The following is a 19,409-nucleotide window of genomic DNA, read 5'->3' on the forward strand; positions in this document are numbered from 1 at the left end:
GCTCCCGCATGGTCTGACATGGGGTCTATATATTCACAGCAGCATCATTTTAAGGTTTCATAGGGTTTTGTGTGACTCCATCTGTGGAGAAGACGGGGCTGACTTGACTAGGGGAGACTGAGATGGAGGTGCTGCAAGTACTTCACATGAACCAAGGGAACGGCGAGACTAGTTATGCTCAAAACTCTACAGTTCAGGTACAAATTAATTTTTTATTTTAACGACAAGAATGCGCGAGGATAATGTACGAAGGATATTAATCGTGTCCAACTACAAATCAGGGCCAAAATTAACTCATTAATATTGTCTTTCGTTAACTATATGTCTTTTATTATTTTATTATTATTGCATAGATCTCCTTTAGTTAATCTAATTATTTGTCTTTTGTAGGGAAAAATATTATCTATAGCAAAGCCAATCATTGATGAAGCTGTACAAAAATTGTTGTGCTCAAATATAGCAGCAATTGGGAGCATGGGAATAGCCGATTTGGGTTGCTCATCTGGACCAAACGCCTTCCTAGTTATCTCTGAGATAATTGATGCCATACATGCCACACATAGCAGCTCATCATCATCCACAGAGTTTAGAGTGTTTCTAAACGACCTCTTTAGCAACGACTTCAACACCATTTTTATGTCACTCCCGGCATTCTACAACCAACTGAAGAAAGAAAAAGGTGACAGATTCGAGTCTTTCTTTATCTCCGCTGTGCCGGGCTCGTTTTACGGCAGATTGTTTCCGGCCAAGAGTCTGCATTTCGTGCACTCCTCTTCTAGTCTTCATTGGCTCTCTCAGGTCCCTCCTGGCCTGGATTGCCAGGCAGGTGGCAAAGCGTTGAACAAAGGAAAGATCTACATATCTAAGACCAGCCCCCAATGCGTTTTGGATGCATATTCACTTCAATTTCACAAGGACTTTTCGTTATTTCTCAAGTCCCGAGCCGAAGAAATAGTTGGTGGAGGACGAATGGTACTGTCACTCATGGGCAGGTCGTCCTCTGACCCATCAACTCAAGAGAGCTGCTACCAGTGGGAACTCCTAGCTCATGCATTAATGAGCATGGTTTTAGAGGTACCAACAGAGATAAATATGCAATATTTAGTTTTAAGTTTCCGGTAGTTCTCTTCATCTCTCATAAGAATAATTTTCTTAGAGGTAGTTCTCTTCATCTCTCATAAGAATAATTTTCTTAGTACCTAATTCAACCGTTTTTCCTAACAATTTTTACCGTTATTGAGAAACAATACTTCAAGATCCCGTAGAAGAAAAACTTCAGACCTATCAACTGTTAACGTTGGGCACAATACTAGTTGATTGTATAATGTACAATTGAGTTTACGCTCTTTCTTCTTCTTTAAAATGATATTCAAGTGTTTGATTTTATTATGAATGGAGTTTTACACACTAATTTATGAAGAAACCTGTTTTTCTTTATTTTTCCATAAGTAATGCTATTTGGACATAACAAGTCACATTTTTTAATATAGATGAGACTCGCACACAATAAGCCAACACATATTAAATAGTATATAAATAAATTGTCATCAGTTCTATGTATCCAAATAATTTTCTTATTTTTCATAAGCATATGAGTTTTTAGCGGGTGCAAACACGAGCTTAATTTATTGCCTAGTAACATTTTGTATATGCAATGGTATAGGGCCTCATTGAAGAGGAAAAGGTTGATTCCTTCAACGCTCCATACTATGCCCCAAGTGAAGAGCAACTGAAATTGGAGTTAGAAAATGAAGGATCATTTACGGTGGACCGCCTTGAAGCCTTTGAAATTGATTGGGATGGTGGTGCAGAGATATCCGTTGTAACCAGTGGACAGCGAGTGGCCAAGACCATAAGAGCTGTGGTTGAGTCGATGATCGAATCTCATTTCGGAAAAGATATCATGGATGATCTATTTCGTCGGTACGCCGAGCTCGTCGCGGATCACTTATCAAAATCTAGAACCAAGTACATCAATTTGGTTTTGTCGGTCATTAGAAAGAACTGAGTTTTCTTTCTTTTTTCGTTCACAAATTAAAAATCGAGTCTCATTGTCACTTTCTTAGGTTATTGGTTTGCCTATACTTGCCATCTATTATTGCTTTTAATTAGTTGTATGAATGTGGTCAATTATTAAAGAGGGTTTTAGTGACAATATATATTTGATAACCGTATGAAGGAAACATGAGTCTGTTTATTATGATAAGTTAAATAATACATAAGTAGTTAGTTATTTAATCAACTAATTAATCACACAACTAATTATAACATACTCATGTGGCCCTTATATGGTTGTCAACATAACCTTATATTTTTATCCTTCTAAATTAAAAGGGATGTGTTATCCACACACCCCTTGATAATTTATGTCCGTTGATCTTCTTCAATTCATCCGATCCGACGGTCGAAAATTAAAAAGGTATGTGAGAAGTAAAATGGGGTGTGTGAATATTACACCCCAAATTAAAACAATACAACAACAACAAAATTGATTGCCAAATTTAAATACTAGATGAAATTAATTTTTAAATCTCATACAAATCAAATATTCACAATCATTAGAGCATCCCCAATGAGAACTTTATCCTCCATGAGGCTACTATATTTCCAACCTTAGCGGGATATTTTATCCCCAATGAGCCGAAAAATGAGGCTACATCCATCACTGGGGCTAGCATCTTCCTTTCTTGGGTAGCATAAAAGCGGACTACATCTAGCTTTAAAAAACAGTGGGTTCCACAAAAAAAGTAGCAACCCATGTGAGCAAAAATTCTATCACTCTCCCTCCAATTGCAAATACACTTATACTCTCCTTTTATTATAATTTTTAGTTATTTTTTCTTACTTATTTTTCTTGCAATTTGGCTAATTAATGATTGTTTTAAATTTCATAAGAATTAAAATTTCAAATTGATTTAACGTTCATGGGCATTGATGGGTGAAATTTTCAAATAATTTTTTTTTTTCAAAATTGTATGAAGTAAATTTACCAATTGGTGTTAAGTAAATTGTTGTGTAATACGTGAAAATCAAATTATTTCAGAAGGTGAAGTGGGAATTTGTTTCTTTAAACGAATGAGATTGCGATAAGAGAATCTAATCCAACGAACAATTTATAAGTGATGAAATATAACTTTGTCACAATTTGAACTTTTTAGGTTGAAGGGTTCATAAAAAAAAATTAAGATAGCACGTCCAAAAATCAACTTAAGAAAAGCTAACACAAAAAAAAAGATCATTGTTTTATCAAATTACTATATAAATAAATATATATAGCCTCATATAGAGCTCAAAATATATAACCCCTCATTAAGAAAAATTCTTTTATAAAGTCCCAAAGATTATTTGGAGCTCTAAAACAAATTATATCCATCGCTTTTTCAACCTCTTATACGCCCTTCGTTAAAAATGCTCTTACGCAAAGTTTTTCCTTGGCAAAGATTCTAGGTACATCAAGTCTGTGCCTTTCCGTACAAGGTATGGTGGGACTATGAATAGAAATTTTGTTGCAAAGTTTTTCCTTGGCAAAGACTCTAGATATATCAAGTATGTGCCTTTCCGTACAAGGTATGGTGGGGCTATGAATAGATATTTTGTTGCTATTTAAATAAGAAAGTGTTATTGACATTTTAAAAATTTTATTCTACATTTCTCACAAATGTATTTTTATTTTTAAATATAGAAAATTAGAAGTGTATAATTATAATTTTAAAGTGCTAATAACAATTCATTTTAAATAAGCAGCTTTTGATGGCAGGACAATGTTGGCGTTTTAGTGCCAGCATCAAGATGGCGTTTTAGTGCAAAAGTCCTCCTCTTAGAGTGGTCCTCCTCCCAAGCTGGAAGCTTTTCTGTGACAGATGATTGGACCTTGTGTGTGGCGGGGAAGCTGGACTCCAAAGCTATTTAAATAAGATGATTGGACCTTTTCTGTGGCAGATGATTGGTCCTCCTCCAAAGCTCAAAAGTTTTGGGTCCTCAAAAGTCATGGACGGTGAAAGAAACATCTTATTCGTCATTTTCTTCGCTATCTAATTGTGAAGGAGAATGATTATCTCCCCTCTCCTTTTTCTCTCCCTCTCCCTCTTTCTCTTCTTTTTTATTTGAATGGTTATGATTAAGTCACGCTAACATCTTATATTAATTTTTTTATAGAAAGAGAAAGACAAAATAAAGACTGTAAGAGGAGAAGATGAAATGAGATGTAAAGAGGAAGGAAGAGAATCCTAATCCTATACTTCCTTTTAGGCCATTATGAGGAGGAATTCATTGGTAAAAACGAATAGACCACGTGTTTGTCTAATCAAACGCATTGGATGGGGCTGAAATTTAAGAGGGGTATTAGGCCATCTCCAATCGAAGGAGGCTCAGAGGGCTTGTTTTAGCCTTTTGATCCTCCAAGAAATTAATATTTTAATGAATAGTGCAGGACCACATTTCTTACCATCTCCAATTGAGGGCCAAATGACCATATGGCCAAATATAGCCATGTGACAAAAAACCATCTCCAACTGAGGGTCACATGGCCAAACATAATTTATTGTTTAAATTTAAAAACTACAACAACTTAAATTTAAAAACTACTACAACATCTTTGGGTCAAAAGAAGCATGGAGTAAACGTTTAAGTTTTATGTTGTTAAATGTTTTTAAAACTGTTGTTTAAGTTTCATGTTGTTAAATGTTTTTTTATATTGTATAATTTTTATGTTGTTTAATGTTATTTAATGTTGTTTAACATTGTGTAATATTGTTTCATGTAACTTAATGTTATTTAATGGCTTAGGAAGTTATAAAAAAAATAGAATTTTTATTTTTATGTTTTAATTTTGTAAAAAAAAAAACTGTAAAAAAAATTCAAATATAATGGCTAGTTAACGTCAACTAGCCTTTGCATTCAAATTTTCTAGCCCGGTGCGAGGCTGGCTGGGTTGGGCCAGCCAATTGGCCCTTTGGCCTTTTTTGTTCTGTGGGGCCCACGAGCCCTTTGGCCTGGCCCTCGGTTGGAGACGATTTTCGCGCTATTTTGGCCCTTTCGGTTGGAGATGACCTTAATATGTGCATAGTTTAGTCTTTTAGGTCAAACATCCACATGGTCCGATCGTCCAATCCTAAGAATTTCTCTCTATTGATAGTGGAAGAGAAACTGATCTCTTATGACAATACGTAATTGGTTTAAAATACCGCCATATTAATTTGAGACATCGCCGCAATATCATTTTTATCGGATAAAAATTTATCCTAAAAGCAAGGGACTATTCAAACAAGGGATCCATAAAATTATCACAACTTTCCCACAACTGGACTTAATATATTAAAAATTCAAAGAATCAAAGACATTTAGTGGATTTTTTAAACAAAGATTTCAAGCACATTTACCTGAATATATATGTTCTCTCCTTGCTCCTCCATTGCTGCAGCATCTCCAAGGGCAAGAATCCCAGCAAGCAACTTGTCTGAACGGAACAAACCGCATCGGACATTCGCTCATTAAAAACATGTTTCACAATGTAAATTATTCAAACACAAAACACATAAGCGACCATCAACGTTAGCAGAAAAAACATGTAAGTCCTAGTGTCACGGGATGACTCTTTAAGCCTTCCGCCCGTGCGGCACTTAGACTTGAATACCTCGATGAACAAGCTAAGTAAGCCTTCGAAGCCTCGCTTCCCCGGATCGAATCACAAAGAAAGCTAAGATAGCTTGGAGAATGCTAAAATCACTTAGAAGATGGGAGAAAGGAAGCTTTGTATTGAAAGTTAAGAGAACTTTACAATTGCTTACAATTCTTGGATGGTTTGGCCAAATGGCCTTACCTCCTATTTATAGGCCTAAGTCACCTCCTCAATGGAGGGTTCTAGAATCCCCTACTTACATCCAAAAATATCTAGCATAGTTCTAGATACAACTTGCCTAATCTAGATTATTCTAGGTGAGGCTTAGATATGTACACTTGTGTGGAATGTTCCGGAATGCCCTAGATTATCTTGAATGCTCCGCCACGTTCTTGATTTCTCCGGGACGTTCCAGAAGCTTCCATGAAGACATGGCTTCATGGGCTTAGATATATGATGTCTTGGGCATTTTCTTTGTTTTTAACATGCGGCCCGTGACATCCTCCCCCACTTAAGCCGTCGACGTCCTCGTCGACTCTTGCCTCTCGAATGTCTGAATCAAGTCCTTATATTGCCATAAGGACGTCTCCTTCTCCCATGTTGCTTCGGAGTATGGTAGCCCCTTCCATTTGACAAAGTACTCCACATGCTTTGGTTGTCTTGGTCGCACCACGACACGCTTGGCTTCAATGCTCTCCACTTCTTTGTCAAATGCCTCCGTCATCAAAGGGGGTGCTCGATGAGACTCACCTCGGCTTGGTTCCTCATTGTCTGCATGATAAGGCTTCAAGTTGCTTACATGGAACACCGGGTGAAACTTGAGGCGGGGTGGGAGTTCCACAACATACGCGGCTTTGCCAACCTTCTTGATGATAGGGAATGGTCCCTCGTATTTCCGCAACAAGCTCTTGTGCAAGCCACGAGTACTCTTGTGCTGAGACGCATTGAGCTTCACAAAGACTTGGTCGCCAGTTTGGAACTCCACATTCCTTCGCTTGCGATCCGCCCATTTCTTCATCTTCTTTGAAGCCTTCTCCAAATGAGCTCGAGCAAGTTCGTGGGCTAATTGCCACTCCTTCGCGGTTTTGAAAGCGGCTGGACTATTCCCCGTGTAGCCAGTCACGACCGTGTTCGGGGTCAAGGGTTGTTGCCCTATAGCCAACTCGAACGGACTTTTCCCCGTCGACTCCGAACGTTGCAAGTTATAAGAGAATTGGGCAACATCAAGTAACTTAGCCCAATCTCGTTGATTGGCACTAACATAGAGCCGCAAATAAGTCTCCAACAATGCATTAACCCGCTCCGTTTGTCCATCAGTTTGGGGATGAAAAGCTGTGGAGAAGTCTAACTTCGAGCCAAGTAGTTTGAAGAGCTCCTTCCAAAATCTACCCGTGAAGCGAGCATCTCGATCACTGACTATGCTTCTCGGAACTCCCCAATACTTCACCATGTGCTTTAAAAACAAGCGTGCAGCTCCATATCTGGTCACCATCGCCGTCTTCGATTCGTCTCCAGGGGCTATCCTCACTTGGTAGTATCCCGATCGAAGATCTAATTTTGTGAAGTACCTTGCTTCACCAAGTTGATCGAATAAGTCGGCGATCAACGGAAGTGGGTACTTGTTCTTGATGGTAATCTTGTTCAATGCTCTATAGTCGATGCACAACCTTAGGCTACCTTCTTTCTTGCGTTGGAACAAGACGGGTGCACCATATGGGGACTTGGAGGGTTGGATGTAGCCAGCATCAAGCAGCTCGTTGAGTTGCTTCCTCAATTCCTCCAACTCGGGTGGCGACATCCTATAAGGTGATTTGGAGGGAGGCTTAGCACCAGGCTCCAACTCAATTGCATGGTCGACCTCTCTCCTTGGTGGCAACTTCTTTGGCAGTTCCTTAGGCATCACGTCCGCAAACTCCACAAGGACGTCTTCCACTTGTTTCGGCAAAGGCCCGTGCTTCTCCTCCCCTTCATTCAACATTAGGGTTGCAAGAAATGTGGCCTCGCCTTTCTTCCAAGACTTGGCAAATTGAATTGCCGACAAGTGCTGGGTACACTTCTTGGCTTGCCTTTCCAATGGCACCAGGCAAGGTTGTCTTCCGTCGGCCAGGATACAGAAAATATTGTAGAAGGGAATGGGAAAGGCTCGTACCTTGTCCATGAACTCTAACCCAATGACTACGCCATAGTCGTCCATCTTGACTACGGTGAAGTCGATCGTTCCCTTCCATGTGCCAATGTCTACGTGCACATTGTGCGCAACTCCAACAATGGGGGTGGCAGCGGAATTTACCGTCTTCACGCTACCGGGCTCCTTGGTGACTCGGAGGCCAAGCCTTGTGGCTTCCTCCGACGTCATGAAGTTGTGTGTTGCTCCCGTGTCCACCAACACACGCGTCGTCTTGTCACCAGTCTTGACGTCGACGAACAATGATCCTCCCCCAACTTCAGCCTTAGGTTGTGGGAGGGTTGTCTGGATGGCATTCAGTAGACGGATGCATCCCATCGTTGCATCGTTACTCTCCTCGGCCTTATCCTCCTTGAAGGCCATGGCCTTAAGGGCCTTCTTTTGTGGGCAATCTCGCATCATGTGAGGGCCGTCGCATAGGTAACAAGTGGGTTGCCAAGGCTTACCTTTGCCTTTGTCATGCTTATCGGCTTTCTTCTCCTTCGGTTTGCTTGTCTCGGCCTTGTCCTTCGGCTTGTGTTCTCCCCCACTTCTCTCATGGTTACCCCTCTTCCCCGTGGACTTGGAATCACCTTGGTGGCTTGATTTAAACTCAATCAAGGATTCAGCGGCGGCAATGGCATCAGACAATGTTTGCACGTGCCTCCTTTGTAGTTCGAGTTTTGCCCAATTTTGCAGTCCACTCATGAAGTACATGAGCTTGTCTTCCTCTAACATGTTGGGCACCTCGAATAACAAGCTCACGAAGGCGTTGACATAGTCTTTGACGCTCCCCGTTTGCTTGAGCCACCTTAGTTTCTCCTTGGCTTCGTACTTGGCATTTTGGGGATAGAAGTGCAACATAAGATCTTTCTTAAATTCATCCCAAGTGGTGAGAGAGAACGTACCTTGCTCAATCTCCATGCTTCGGCGACGCCACCACATAAGGGCATTGTCAGCTAAGAACATGGTTGCCGTTGAGATTTTGGACTCGTCATCTTCAAGCTTTAGGTACTTGAAGTATCGCTCCACGTTCCACACGAATGTGTCGAGCTCCTTTGCTTCCCTCTTCCCATTATAGGATTTGGGTTTAAAGGAGTCGATTACCTTGGAGTCCAACGCCTTGATTTCCCTCGGCCCTTGCACGAATTGCTTCACAACTGCTTCTTTACAAAACGCCACATCTCCCTTAAGTTCCCTTGTGTCCTTTATCTCTTCTTGAAGCGCCACAAACCTTGCCTCTATGTTGTCAAGGTGAACCTGGACTTCCCTCCGCATCTTGTCTGCCATGGTGTTGAGAGCGCCAAGGAGCTCATCTCGTAGCCCTTCCACCAAGCCACGCAGTTCATCCTTACCATTGTCCACCATGGTTTGGATTTCCTCCTTGTCGACAACGTCCTCATCAAGTCGAGTATTGAACTCGAGTATGGTTCGTTCCACCTTCTCGAGTCGCTCTTCCATGGTCTCCATCGATGCTTGCAAGTCCTTTAACTTTGGCTTGCTCTTGGCAACGTCTTGGACCTCGGCAGTACGCTCCCTTAGGTCGGAGACTCCGGACACCATCTCTCCACTTGCCATATCCTACTTTCCTTCAAGTGATTCACGAGCTTGGCTCTGATACCAGCTGTCACGGGATGACTCTTTAAGCCTTCCGCCCGTGCGGCACTTAGACTTGAATACCTCGATGAACAAGCTAAGTAAGCCTTCGAAGCCTCGCTTCCCCGGATCGAATCACAAAGAAAGCTAAGATAGCTTGGAGAATGCTAAAATCACTTAGAAGATGGGAGAAAGGAAGCTTTGTATTGAAAGTTAAGAGAACTTTACAATTGCTTACAATTCTTGGATGGTTTGGCCAAATGGCCTTACCTCCTATTTATAGGCCTAAGTCACCTCCTCAATGGAGGGTTCTAGAATCCCCTACTTACATCCAAAAATATCTAGCATAGTTCTAGATACAACTTGCCTAATCTAGATTATTCTAGGTGAGGCTTAGATATGTACACTTGTGTGGAATGTTCCGGAATGCCCTAGATTATCTTGAATGCTCCGCCACGTTCTTGATTTCTCCGGGACGTTCCAGAAGCTTCCATGAAGACATGGCTTCATGGGCTTAGATATATGATGTCTTGGGCATTTTCTTTGTTTTTAACATGCGGCCCGTGACACTAGGATTGACTATTTGCATCAAATGACTGTGTGTCTGTGCCTGCCATTAGGGTCCACCGTGTTGGTGCGGCTAAGGAAACAAAATCTTTAGGTCATGCATCAAACGATTGTGTCTGTACCTACCAAAGATCACTCAAATTTATGTCAGTGGTATGTGGATCTACCTCTTCCCACTAACACAATCTTTAGGTCATGTTTTTTTACCAAAACAAAATCTTTAGGTCATGCTAAATCCAAAAGGAAGTGTAGAAAAACAACATAATCTTAAGAAAAAGTTATACTAGATTTGGTTTCTATGCAAGGACTAAGGAGTTAGGAGAAGGTAGGTAAAAAGTGTTGAAGAAATGAAAACAAGTAATGTCAAAGGAATCACTAATTGTAACTGATTAAAATTTGAATTGTTAGACAATATAATTGACCAATATGGTTCGATCTCTAGCAATAATACTGCAACACATGTCCTTTTCAATTTAGTAACTAACACGTCTATTACTGTTCATAATGGTTGGAGACATTGATTTTTGTTAAAGCAGTTCATTGTTCAAGAAGTCAAGTGATATAGTAACTCCTTCAAGACCGTCTAAGACCCAAATCCACCAAATAGTTGAAAATGCTATTAAATAAGTCCGAAGTTCAAATTTCCAATCCCACATTTTGCCATCTTGCCCCATTGTTGATGCTCTGAGAGGGTAGCCTTCCAATAACACTCAGTGCATTCAAGTATTCATTAGAAATCAATTTTCCTCATCCGTTGATGTCTAACTAATATAAATTCAGGATTTAAATTCTTTATAAATTTTTCTGATCGTTCCACCCACCAAGTTACTCAAAATCTGCAGAGAACAACTCGGTAGCATAAGAATAACATGCCTTCCGTTTGCCACACGAAGCTTATTATTCTTTTGGTTGTTACGCAATGGTAGTAGTATTAGGTGCCTTTTCATGTCTGATTTATCAAATAATCAAGTCAGTGAACTACTCAAACCAAGATATATCAACGGATGATATTCCTCTAGGAAGGATCACCATTCATTGGAGAAACCCTGAACTTCATGGCTGCCATTAACCGTGGAAAGGGGTTTTACGAGTTTGTTCATCTTCCTCCGGTAGTACCTCTCTTTGGTTTCATGATCTACCTTTATAATTTTTCTGTCAAATAGACGGGCCAACAGTCCACCACCAACTGCCCTAATAGTGTTATCCAATTTATAACTTGTCACTTGTACTGTAGATGTGAGGTTTTATCACAAAATGTCTTAGTGTAAATATAAATATAAGTGAAACCACTTAATATTTTATATTCAATTTTGTTAAATTGTCAGCATCAGATTCTTATATTCTTCTGCAGCACCGTAACTTCTGTGAGTGCAGGCAGGAAATTGCTTTAGGACCAACATATTTGGAGAGACGAGGGTTTTCGTTTCGAGCACGGAGTCAGGCTTCAGCAAAGGCGGTCTTAAACAATGACTTTGGGAGATTCAGCAAGAGATGCTTGAAATCTATCGTTGAGCTACGCAACTGCTCGTCAAAAAAATAAAAAACTTTGACAGGAACAAGTTGAATGGCTTGTGAATGTCTTTTAATTGGAATCACTCAAAAATTCGTTCGTTGGTTTACTTTTTGCTCATAAGAGTTTCGTATGTCATATGTTAGAAATATAAATTAAAATATCAAAATTTCACCAAAATAATTATCAAAATATACGAAAAATATGATAAAATATATAATATTAAAATCAACTCATAAACTCCTTTGACATAACGAAGAACTGAATGTCACTACCGGTTCTTATTTAAAAATACTTCCTACGAAATAACTAATGTTCACAAATCACGAGCGCCTTTCTTAAAAAGCATGCCAAATTTTATAATAAAAGTTTAAACTGTTTTTTGAAAAATCATTGAATTTTTGGATATCTAAAAGTGCTTTAATATATTCAGAGAGCATTTCAAACAGATCTTGGGTGGTTAGTTTTTGTGACCTATTTGTATGGTGTTTTGTATATTTCCTTTTTGGAGCAGATAACTTGCAAAGCTATGTGCAAGATGTTGATAAGCGCGGAAAGCGGATACGAACTAGTGTTTAAAAACCCGGGACTAGATTTTACAAAGGACTTCAGGTAAAATACTATTCCGCCTTCGGATCCTATATAAAGAGGCCCAAAATGTCTCATAAATGGGCTTTGTACGTCAAAATTATCAAGGAAACATAACAAATGTCTATTTCTAAGAATACCGATATTGTTCTCAATTTGGTAATTACTATCTGCACAATCCGTTAAGTGTGGGGTTAGAATATTTAAACTCTTCTTTTCTCAGAGATACAGTCGATGTGGAACCCTACAAGCGAGACCAAGAGACCCACCATCATAGCCCGGGGCTAAGGGGACCCACCCATCATGTGGTAGTACGGGCCCGCTTCCTGGCTCTACTACCATGTCGAAATTATCAAAAAGACGGGTCAAAGGCGCACTTCCAACAAAACCGGTATAGTTCTACTTGCACAATCCGTTAGGTGTGGGGTTTTCTCACAACAAGTCTTGATATTAGTTGGGGTGAGATTATGATATTCATTTATTTTTATTTTATTTATTTTTATTTCAGATATATAATTGATGTGAGATATTTCAACATTGTATTCATCCTTATGGGCTTGCAGGCCTAAATTTTCAAAACCTAACAGGCTCAAACTGTATGATTCAGGCCAGAATGAAAATCATGGGAATAATTGGGGATGGAAGGATATAAGGGTTAACAGGCGCGCACTACTGCGCGGTGTTAGCGGATGAAGAGATCAAAGATAATATATTAACCATGATCATTGCAGGTCAGATAGAACAGCCAGCGCAATGACATGTGTTTATACCATATTTAGGGCCTCGTATATTTGGGCCTTGGGCCTTGTATTTGGGCCTCACACTAAAGCCCATACTTTGTAAAAGAGGAGGAGCCCCTTATTCTATAAAAGGGGACTCCTACCCTCATTCTGGAGGAGGCCTCACTCTCACTCTGGGAGGCCAATTCCTAAGCCTCTCACCCCCTCTCAAAGCTCTTCACTCACAGAGTTCCTTCTCTCACAAATACTCTCAGATAAATACATATACAGTGTGGACGTAGCCCAAACATTGGGGTGAACCACGATAAAATCCTTGTGTTCTTTGTGTTCTTCGTGTTCTTGAGCGTTTGTGCAGATTCACGGTCGGATTTACGTTGTACCAAGACCATCCGGTTTTGTGCATCAACATTTGGCGCCGTCTGTGGGAATCGATACAAAAAGCTATGTCGGTTCTCTTTCATTTTTTCATCTCACCACCGTGAGACCTCACCACACTCCACCTTGAATCTGTAAAAATCTGCAAGAAACCCAAAAACCCATTTCGTTTTCCATTTTCTAGTGAGAGAAAGAAACAGAAAAGATCAAAATCTCAAACAGACATAGAGCCCTCTCTCTCTCTCTCTCTGCCTCTGAACTCACGCCTTTCCCCACAACCCACCAAAACAAAAACACCAGAAAGATGATTCTGCTGCTGTTTGTAGTGATTTTATCAGAAATGCTTATGATACTGGCGTTTCTGTTCAATACCCCCTCCAGGAAGCTGGTGATTTTGGGGCTGGATCAGATCAAGCGGCTGTCGCGGCCCCGTCGTGGAGAAGCACGAGTTAGAGCGGCTCGAGAAGCTCAGAGCAAAGGAGGAGCTCAGGCTCAAGCTTTCACCAATCAAGGCGGATGCAATAAGCTAAGAGAACCGTAACGAGGGCAGAGAGGTAAGTGTGGAGCTCCGCCTCTTCAACAAATGAGACCCACTCGGACCTCCTGACCCAGCCGACCTTACCCGACTCCGACATCCAACTCTGCTTCTTTGAAATTTTTTCAAATCTGATCCGCAAACACCACCAGCTCTCTAAACTTGGCAAACCATGGTGCTAAAACTTAAATAGTCGTTCGAAGTCCAAGAGGGTGGCTCATTCGATTGAGCAGCAGCAGCAGAAAGTAAAAGCTTGGATCAGGCTCTCCAGGTCCAACCATCCAAGTATCCAGCTAGCGAATACCCACCTTCTCCGCTGATGAAGAAGCCGGGCTTTCTAACTACCTCAGTAGTTATGTTTGAGATCGAGAGGTGCTGAAGGTTCTGGAACTTCTCTAGAAGGCTCAGAGGGGGTAGGCGAGGTGGAAGACGCCGGAGCAGCAACTGTCAATGGCGAGCATCGATGTTTCATCCCTGGAGCAGTTCCCGAGGCTTCAAAATCTCCAGAAGCTTATCCTCTCCGATAACAGAATCGCTGGAGGCCTTGAATTCCTCGTTGAAACCTCATCTTCAGCTGCTGCTGCTCGTCAGATCCATAGGTGACCGTCACCGTCAGATCCAACCAGCGAAGATCCATCTTCCCTCTGTCACTCATCGTCCGCTGTGTTTCTTGACCTACCGCTGAACCATTTGGCTCTCGAGACAGCGTCGTCGAGGCTTCTGAGACCGCCGCCAGAGGCTCTGAAGTCCACCGAAGATTTCGAATCTCTAGTGATTTCATGCCAGCGAAACTAGTTGTGGAGTTCGATCGATTTGAACGAGTACAAAGTGTACAAGACCGAGTCAGTCGGTAAGTCCGCCAGGAAAGTGACCGCCGACGCGTCGACTCAGACCGACGAAAAACAGCACCGACGTCGTGTTGTTCGAGATGAGCACGAGGAAAAAGGTCAAGGTCAAAGTTAGCGCAAGGTAATTCAGATTCAGAGTCAGAGTCGAGCCCCTAAACGTTCGAGTCGCTGATGAAGACGGATGGGTCTGCACGAACGGGGCGAACAAGAAGGAGACAGTGAACCAGACGGCTAAGATCTGTCCAACTAGGAAGATGAAGGCGTCAACGGTCCTGATGCAATTGTTATCGTGCGACTCGATCTCGTTCAGGGACTGCAGATCCACGACGGTGAAGGAGCAGGGGTTCTCGCTGATTGGGCATTACAAGCCTAGGCTACCATGGGGCGTGACCTGAAATCAGATAGGAGTGCGCATCTGCAATTGGAGGAAATAGAGAACTTGAGTGCCATCTGCACTCTGCAAAGTAAAAGCAAAAGCTAAAAGAGAAAGATTATATTTTGCTTTTGTCGACGGATGCATGTTCCTATTTTTTTTAAAAGCCAGAGAAAAGCGAATGGACGATGTCGGAAAGGCTGTCCAAAGCAGCTGTCATTTTAGACTAAAGAGAAAACAAAAGCAGAAAGCAAAAGAGAAAAGCAAAAGATTTTTCTATTATTATGATTTCTTCTGTCTACCAGGTGAAGAGACAGAGAGAAAGGCAGTGGGAACATAATAGAAAAAGAAAAAGAAAAAGATCATGATGTTACTAAAGAATAAAAAAAGAAAAGAAAAAGGGAGACTGAAATTGGTATGCTTTTACTTTTGCCCGGCGATGCTTTCCATTAATTCTCTATGATTAAATGGATCAGGTGCATGCAAGCACATATGGGTTGATGACCTCCAAAGAAAGTGGTCGCGGAGCTCATGAGTGATGACCTCCAAAGATGCTTTTTACACGTGGACAGCAGAGACAGAGACAGAGAGGAAGGTGCAGTGGAAAGCACAAGCAAAGCAAAGTAAAAGAGCAAAGCAGAAAGCATGGCTACCCTTTCAACATGAGATTTGCGGTGGAAAAGAGCAAAGCAGAAAATATGGCTACCCACTGAGATAATTACAAAAGAAAAGTAGAAAAGAAAGAGAAAAACAAAAGTAAGGAATAAACATTCTACCAGAATGATGTAATTTATTATCTTTCGGAGACATATGTATAAACCCCATCCGAGGGTAATATGTATAAACCCCATCAGAGGGTTAAAAAAAAAAAAAAAAAAAAAAAAAAAAAAAAAGAAAAAAAAAAAGAACAACGACAAGCCCAAAATAAATGGGTTGGACTGGAATGTTGTGGAGGGCGAAGGCCCATAAGCCCAAAATCGCTCCAATCAAGCTATCAAAAGTACGCCCAGTACTTCAAATCATACATGAGCACTACTCATGTCATTCATACATAAACATTCATGAACATCACTCATGACAATCATACATAAACATTCATGACCATCATTCATGTCAACATTCATGAGCATCACTCATGCTAACATTCATGAGCATCACTCATGTCAATCAACATAAACATTCATGAGAATCACTCATGTCAATCAGCTTCAAAAGCTTAATTTACAGAGCTTTAGCTTCAAAAGCTTAATTTACAGAGCTCTAGCTTCAAAGCTTCACTTGCAAAGCTTCACCTACAAAGCTTCAGTGCAGGGTATACAAATACCGCCTCCGAACAACCACCACTTCGGCCCATACATGGATTCAATTTGAAGTCTCCAGCCAACAGACTCTATTGACCGAAGACTTGGGGGACTACATTATGTACCATATATTGGGCCTCAACTGGGCCTCATGAAAAATACTTGGGGGACTCTAGCCCATTATTCATGTACTGAGGAGTGAACCCTTATTCTATAAAAGGGACTCCCTCACCTTCAAACGCCACAAGCCAAGCCAACCAAGGCAACATAAGCTACAAGCAAAGCGGCCTCACAACATGTGCTACTTCTAGTTGAGCATCATTTCAGATTGGGCACCGCCTCATATCGAGCATCAGTTACTTCGGCCCACACATGGACTGAATTTCAAGTCTCCAGCCAAAAGACTCTCTTGACTGAAGACTTGGGGGACTACTGTTTATACCATATTTAGGGCCTCGTATATTTGGGCCTTGGGCCTTGTATTTGGGCCTCACACTAAAGCCCATACTTTGTAAAAGAGGAGGAGCCCCTTATTCTATAAAAGGGGACTCCTACCCTCATTCTGAAGGAGGCCTCACTCTCACTCTGGGAGGCCAATTCCTAAGCCTCTCACCCCCTCTCAAAGCTCTTCACTCACAGAGTTCCTTCTCTCACAAATACTCTCAGATAAATACATATACAGTGTGGACGTAGCCCAAACATTGGGGTGAACCACGATAAAATCCTTGTGTTCTTTGTGTTCTTCGTGTTCTTGAGCGTTTGTGCAGATTCACGGTCGGATTTACGTTGTACCAAGACCATCCGGTTTTGTGCATCAACAACATGGATCGATGGTCAAATTCTTAGACGAGTGATGAGGCGGTATTATACTATATACTTTATCCTATTTTTAGTATTAATTTATTGGTTATTTTGGTAGAATTTTGATACTTTGTTATGTATTTCAATGTAGGATATTCGACTTCCTCTGAAGCAAAAAGTAATGAAACGGAAGAATTTTGGAGTGATTCAAATTGGAGGACGTTCATATGTCTCTCAACTTGTTTATGTCAAAATTTCAGCAATTTCTACCAAACGGTTATTTTCTGGCGATTAAATAAATAAGCAGTGCGCGTTGCTGGAAAGTAACGTTTTTGGGCTTTAGTGCAGTTTTTGGAGCCCAAGATGATCTCAGATGAGTTCGTGGCTTTCTGGATAAGTGTTCAGAATAGTCCAAGCTTTAAATCCAGCTATTTTTGGGCCGATTTTGGAGCTGATATAGGTCCAAAACATGGCTGTGAAGGATTTTGGGTGAATTTTCAAGTTAATTTAGGATTATATTTCCTAATTTATTTCAATTTATTTGGTTTCCTAGTCTTATTCTAAGACCTTTAGTAGTTAGGGTTTTATTTTGTAGTAGTATAAATAAGGCTTTTTAGCCATTAGGGTTTAAGAGGGAGATAAGGAGGAGAATGCACGCAATTTGGCTTTAGAGAGCTTTTGACGATTCAAGTTTATTTTCAAGGTGTTTTCTATCAATTTTCTTAATAATATTTTATTTTATGATTGTTAGTAACTAGTTTCGTTAGCCTTAGCAAGAATATGTAGTTTCTTTTCAATTTGCTTATGAAATTATGCAAGCAAATTTTGAATTATTAATCACTGTGTTGAAACTATCTAATTGTCTTGATGATTGACCACCATTACGATATTTAGAAAGTAATTTGATGCAATTTTGACAGATGACTGTCCCTGGAATTGGCGCTGGCTTCTTATGGTTAATATGTGTAACTTCTTAGGATAGACGACACGTCTTAAGGGTTATATGGTTTTTCAAAAGGATTTCACAAAACTTAATGAGTCTTGCATGTTCACATTCAATCTGGACACCACGGACGAGTTGCATGTTAGATATACATTCTATGTTGGAGGTTCCAAGTAGGGCATACTTTAGGAAAACCTAACCTTCAAAATATGCATGTGTAAGTGTTTGGACCCGATTTTACACTATTAGTCCGAGTAATCTAGACCGTTGAATGAGCATAGCTCTTAACCGTTGGATGAAAAATGAAGATAATTTGGTTACTATTAAAGGATAATATTATGGTTTTTATCATAATAATTATCTTTTAATTTGAATCATTTTAGCATTATATCTTCGAACAAGTACAATTCAAGTGGACTTGGGATTCCTGTTATCAGATTGGAGCAGCATGGTAGATTGGGTTTGAAAAGTCAGGATGCGTGGTTTGGGATAATGATGAAGTCATACAAATTGGAATGTCATTGGTGCATGGAAGTTGGACCATAGAGATTCACGGCTTGCGAGGCATTCAAACATCATCAAAACCAACATCATCAAAACCAATCTTTGGTTTAGAATGGTGCCATGCAAAAGATAAGGAAGGAGCACGTGGCATTGGGGGAAAGATCTGCAGGGTACGATACCATCAAATATCAGAATTGTTCCCTGGGGCCATTATCACAAATGCACGTGATCTACATCAGGGATTTTGGATATCGCATATTATGTGGAGAAGGTGGCAGAATCCCGATTGAACTCAACAAAGTTACCAGGTCGTGCCAAGCAAGAACTGAAACTTATAAATACAGAGGCAGTGACAACAAGAAGACTCTTCCAATTCAACACACAAGCTGCCTTGCGCAAACCTCGCTCTACGCGAAACCTCTCATCAACCTTGAGATTTTTATTTTCTTTTTCACCAACACATCTTCAGTTTGGATAAACAACACTGTGAAGGCAACCAGCGAACATCTTCAATTTGGATAAACAGCATTGCCGTCGTAGAATCAGCCAACCTCGAAACATCTTCAGTTTGGATAAACAGCATTGCGTCAAGGCCGACTGGTTATCTATCCAAGTCTCGGTCGAGAAGGGTTTTCGAATCCCTATTGCCAGAGGTCATTTCACGAGCCTTCTTAGTGAAGTGAAATGTTACGAATCACTAGACTCGGCGTATTGAACACCAAGTTGTTTTATGATTGGATACTCACAAGTTGAGTTTAGAGTTTGGCATTCTGACTGCCGAACCACATTTACGATTAAGACGTACATCTGCTTTGAATATTTGTGTCCATATAGTTTGGTGTCGATTCGGCATGCTTATACTCTTACGAATATAATCACCGTGATCAAATCCGACATCGACGATTTGTGAACTTCGTAGAACTAGTAGCCTTGTCTTCAAGCTCTAT

General features: G+C 40.6%; 1 protein-coding gene across 1 annotated transcript; it reads left to right on the forward strand.

Annotated features, from left to right (window-relative positions):
- The first annotated feature begins 40 nt into the window (after positions 1 to 40).
- LOC126601894 (probable jasmonic acid carboxyl methyltransferase 2) lies at positions 41 to 2,183 on the forward strand. The gene is made up of 3 exons (XM_050268657.1): positions 41 to 197; positions 391 to 1,074; positions 1,664 to 2,183. Exons 1-3 carry the CDS (start codon positions 123 to 125, stop codon positions 2,006 to 2,008), a joined length of 1,104 nt encoding a protein of 367 aa, XP_050124614.1. The 5' UTR covers positions 41 to 122; the 3' UTR covers positions 2,009 to 2,183.
- Positions 2,184 to 19,409: the final 17,226 nt, after the last annotated feature.

This window comes from Malus sylvestris, chromosome 15 (genome assembly GCF_916048215.2).
Source record: "Malus sylvestris chromosome 15, drMalSylv7.2, whole genome shotgun sequence".
Classification (NCBI taxonomy): Eukaryota; Viridiplantae; Streptophyta; class Magnoliopsida; order Rosales; family Rosaceae; genus Malus; species Malus sylvestris.